General features: G+C 42.5%; 1 protein-coding gene across 1 annotated transcript; it reads left to right on the top strand.

The window, feature by feature from the left end:
• The first annotated feature begins 549 nt into the window (after positions 1–549).
• On the top strand, positions 550–3,501 carry gas1a (growth arrest-specific 1a). Its single transcript, XM_053871193.1, has one exon. It carries the CDS (start codon positions 920–922, stop codon positions 1,706–1,708), a length of 789 nt encoding a protein of 262 aa, XP_053727168.1. The 5' UTR covers positions 550–919; the 3' UTR covers positions 1,709–3,501.
• The last annotated feature ends 792 nt before the right edge of the window (positions 3,502–4,293 follow it).

The raw sequence follows: 4,293 nt of genomic DNA on the forward strand, positions 1-4,293 counted from the left end.
GTCTTCATATTCTACTAGAGTTAATTCTCCAGAAAATATTTAATCATAGTTTCCATGGTTCCAAATCAATTGACAAATAGCTCAAAGCAAAAATAAATATATAATAATAATATCTCACTGGTATTTGGCCAAAAACAATTTTAGTGGGCCAAAATTAAGACCAATTGCTGATATTTAAGGCATTTCTTCTTCCCAAACAATTTGTGACTTGTCAATACTCATTTCAGTTGTGATAAGCTGGATGATAGAGTTTAGACACAAAACGTAAAACTCAGAAATATAGTGTTGTAAGTTGCCTTGAATGACATTTTCCTTTAACAATCTAGTTCGCCGCGTCAAGTGTCTTTTGTTGTTTAAATTTATTGTCAAAAAAATGATCCATTTTTTTTGGTTGTTTCTTTTTTTTTGCCCGACTCACATTCAGCCCTCTTCACCTTTCCCGAAACAAGCCTCCCTCGCCCCAAACTCCCGCCCCTTCTACGTAAAGCCCACAACAAGTGCCCGACCAATGAGCTTGGGAGGAGTGTGGGGGGGAGAGGACCGGGGCAGGGGAGCAGAAAACACAAACGTCCGAAGGGGATCAAGCCGAGGAGCACAACTTAGCGACCTTCGATGGTTGTTGTTTTAGGTCGGCGTGCTGTATTTGTTTGTGCTGCTTGCTGTGTGCGCATACGTCAGTCGGACTCATCTGGGACCCGGTCCCGGTGCGGAGAGGACGGCGAAGTTGCTCGCTGGAATGAGCACGAACTTTTCCCAACTTACCGAAAGTTTTTCTTTGGTGACGTTTCCCCCCGTTTTCTCGACGCTGTCATGTATGGATAACGAAGGTTCTGGATCAGATGGATCCTGACTTCGGATCTCTCCATCTGCCTGGGAATAGTTCTAAATGACGGTGGGAGTTCTGTGAGGGTTCTGCAAAATGGCAGCCCCGTGCGCCCCGGAGCGGCTCCGGAGGACTGTGTGGCTGCTGGGCTGTTCGCTCTTGTGTTTCGGGCTCTTCTCCGCGGCGCTCCCGAACCACCCCCGGCGACTGGTCTGCTGGCAAGCCATCATGAACTGCCAGAGCGAACCGGAGTGCAACTACGCCTACGAACACTACATGCGCGCGTGTGGACCGGTACTCGAGGGGCAGAGGAAGAAGTGCCCCAGCCACTGCATCGCCTCTTTGATCCAGCTCAACCAGACGCGCAACGGACCGGCTCTGGAGGACTGCAGCTGCGGCAACGACCTGATGTGCAAGAGCACCAAGCGTTCCATCGAGCCATGCCTGCCCCGGACTAGCAGCACCGGCTGCACGGAGGCTCGGCGCCAGTGTGAGCGGGACCAGCAGTGCAGCTCAGCCATGCACGACTACCTGCACAACTGCGGGAAACTCTTCGGCGGGGCGGTGTGCACTAACGCCTGCAGAAATGTGATCGCCAACATGCGCAAGATCCCCAAAGGTCAGCAGCTGGACACATGCATGTGTGACGGCACCGAGAGAGCCATCTGCGAGTTCGTGAAGAGCAGCATGAACGCGCTGTGCTTCGACTCCCCCGGCAGGGAGGAGAGCAGTGGCTCTCACGAAGGTTTGGACTGGGAGGATGACGAGGACGTCTCTTTTGACCCAGACGACAGATACGAAGCAGAGCGCGGGGGCTCTCCAGCCGCGAGCCACTTGGGTTTGACCCTGCTGGCATCCATTTTGACTACGGCAGTCCTCACATAGAAACCCGGGGTCGTCGTCTGCATCCCAACTTTTGACCTGTGGTTCTTTGAACTTTGAGGATCTCATCTCAAGCAGGATGTTTTCTATGCAAATCAGTCCTCTCTTATCAAACAGATAAGCTAAGTCTTGGAGAGAAAAAGCAAACAACCTATTTTTGTATGTTGCCGTGGTATCAGATTGACAGGTGGAATTCTGTATATAGACATGAGTGAAAGATAATTTATTACAATACATCCAAATGTTTGTCTAGAATAGAAGAAGAGAATTCCAGCTTTAAAGGGAACGACTTTTCTATATTCAAATGTACAATCTTGTGTATATGTGTATATAAACATATAGATTTTTCTGAGAAAATCCTCTATGTTGTAGGCGAGCTGATGACTGTGTACAGCCTATAGAAAAACGTCTAAATCCACTGTATGACTGCCTTGATGATACACTTTTATAGAAGGCATAAAGGAAACTTGAAGATATTCCTGACTCGTTTTATGCCCATATATGGTCTCTGGTGCTCATCAAACACTTTTTAGACTGTATGACTATGCAGAGGTCACCAGTCCGTCTTGACCACCCAACAACTGAAGCTACAGCATTTCTTAAAAGACATTTGTTCCAAACAAATCCAAACATGTAAAGGAATTGTGACTTTGAAATGCTCATCAAGGTGTGAAAATTCTAATTATTCTGCAGCTTATTTCGGCACAGTCAGGTCAGAAAGTTTTGTTTCTTCGTACTGTAATGTGTCCTGAATATTGAAATACTTCAATGACACACCAATGAACAATACATGTTTGTGTAACATATTACTTAGCTGAAGTTTATAGAACTGCAAAAAAGAACAAACAAAAACGATTTTTTTCCTATAATTTGTGGTCTAAAGTGATATCTAAGTGTTGAATAAAAAGTTATGAGACAGGTATACATGTTAAAAATTGATTTTAGAATTTGTACATCAGGACCAGGTAAAGTAGTGTATTTTGAGGACGGTATCGCACACAAAGTTAAAATTATGGTTTATTTGTATATTATAAAACATTTCAGTATTAATACTTAATACTGGCGGTTAAATCCGTACATCTTCACTTTAAATGTCGTAGTGTGTTTGAATCAAAATATCCAAGCTGAGGTGAAAATGGGGGAACAAATCCACTTTAATCAGGTATGCGTGTGACTATCTGTTGATGGAGCTGTGTTGCACAGTGGCCTGTTTGTCTCACATGAAGCAGATTCAAAGAAATGTGTATCGTGTATGTGTCACCTTCGGCATATATAACCAGATCACAGAAACCTCCATTATTAATGTGGGCAACAACACATTAGCATTGTTCACTGAGAACTCACCTGGATTTCCTTCCCAAAAGATTGTTGCCATTATTTACAACCTGATCTCCGGGTGACAGAGCAGCGAATGACCCAGGACCTTTGATTTTAGCAGCCCAATGGCAAAAGCAACTGTCACTGCAAATGAAGAGATCAACCTCTCTGGATCTGTGGGCCCTTGTGGCGTTCAATTGGGATGTTACTTATGAAGATTGATCGTGATAACATACTGTACCAGTGATGCGTGAGATAGCAAGTAGCCACCAACTAAGCTAACATGAGTTACTGCCTGTCAAGTCCATTGACGGCTCAGATTTGGGGTGGAGTGCTCGCAAGCGCTTGCCGAGTTTCTTCTCACCAGTCACTAGTCACTTAGTCACTAATCTATCTCTTGAAAGGGATCAATATATTTAAAACACGAGGTCACATGGAGTTTTAGATGCCATTGCTTAAGCCACTTCATTTCTAAGCTTGTGTGACCGACAACATCCACAGTGCCAATAACTAAAACACTGACAGTAATTTACAGTGAAATTGACATTTGTGTCTACACGCACGTATCGAACCTTGAGCATTCGTATGTGTGATATATGTGTAAAATATAATTGGATCTACTTGAGGCTCATCATATGTTTAAAACACAGTATGTGACTGTTCTTGCCCTGAAACACAAAGAATAATTAATTTAAGTTTGTGGCTTAAATGCTTGAAACTAAGTAATGACAAGTGCATTTTTTGTCATTATCAATCAGTTGTCACTGATTCTTTCTATAGAAATGGTACTGCTGTCACATTATATTCCCTACTCATCCAAGATGCATTATTAGTACATTCTTTAAATACAATGCATGTATGATGATGACTATGCCTATTAACAAGGTTTCTTTAGTAATATTGGTGCCGGATTTGAGACAACGTAGTTATTTGTGGTAAAGACATTAGGGTTAGATTAGGGTCATGGCTAGTGATTCTTCATTCTCTGTTGCTTACAACTTAAGATACTTTATAAACCTTGTCGGAAGTTACCATGCTTAAGAATGAACTTTCATATCATGTTCTGTAAAGCCTTATGGATGCATCATGGGTTCTTTTGACTACACTTATAATACATCATTAATATAATAACAATACATTGTTATTATTGTTGTTATTATTATTATTACATTGAGAGACTAAACTAAAATGTTTTTTAATGACTAGTTTAATGACTTAACTAACTTTGGTTGCAATATATTGACAAACAAGCTACCATGCTAAATAGCTTG

This window comes from Synchiropus splendidus, chromosome 7 (assembly GCF_027744825.2).
Source record: "Synchiropus splendidus isolate RoL2022-P1 chromosome 7, RoL_Sspl_1.0, whole genome shotgun sequence".
Lineage (NCBI taxonomy): Eukaryota > Metazoa > Chordata > Actinopteri > Syngnathiformes > Callionymidae > Synchiropus > Synchiropus splendidus.

Excerpts from the sequence above, each read along its gene's own strand:
- gas1a (XM_053871193.1), top strand. The coding sequence starts at position 920 with ATGGCAGCCCCGTGCGCCCCGGAGCGGCTCCGGAGGACTGTGTGGCTG.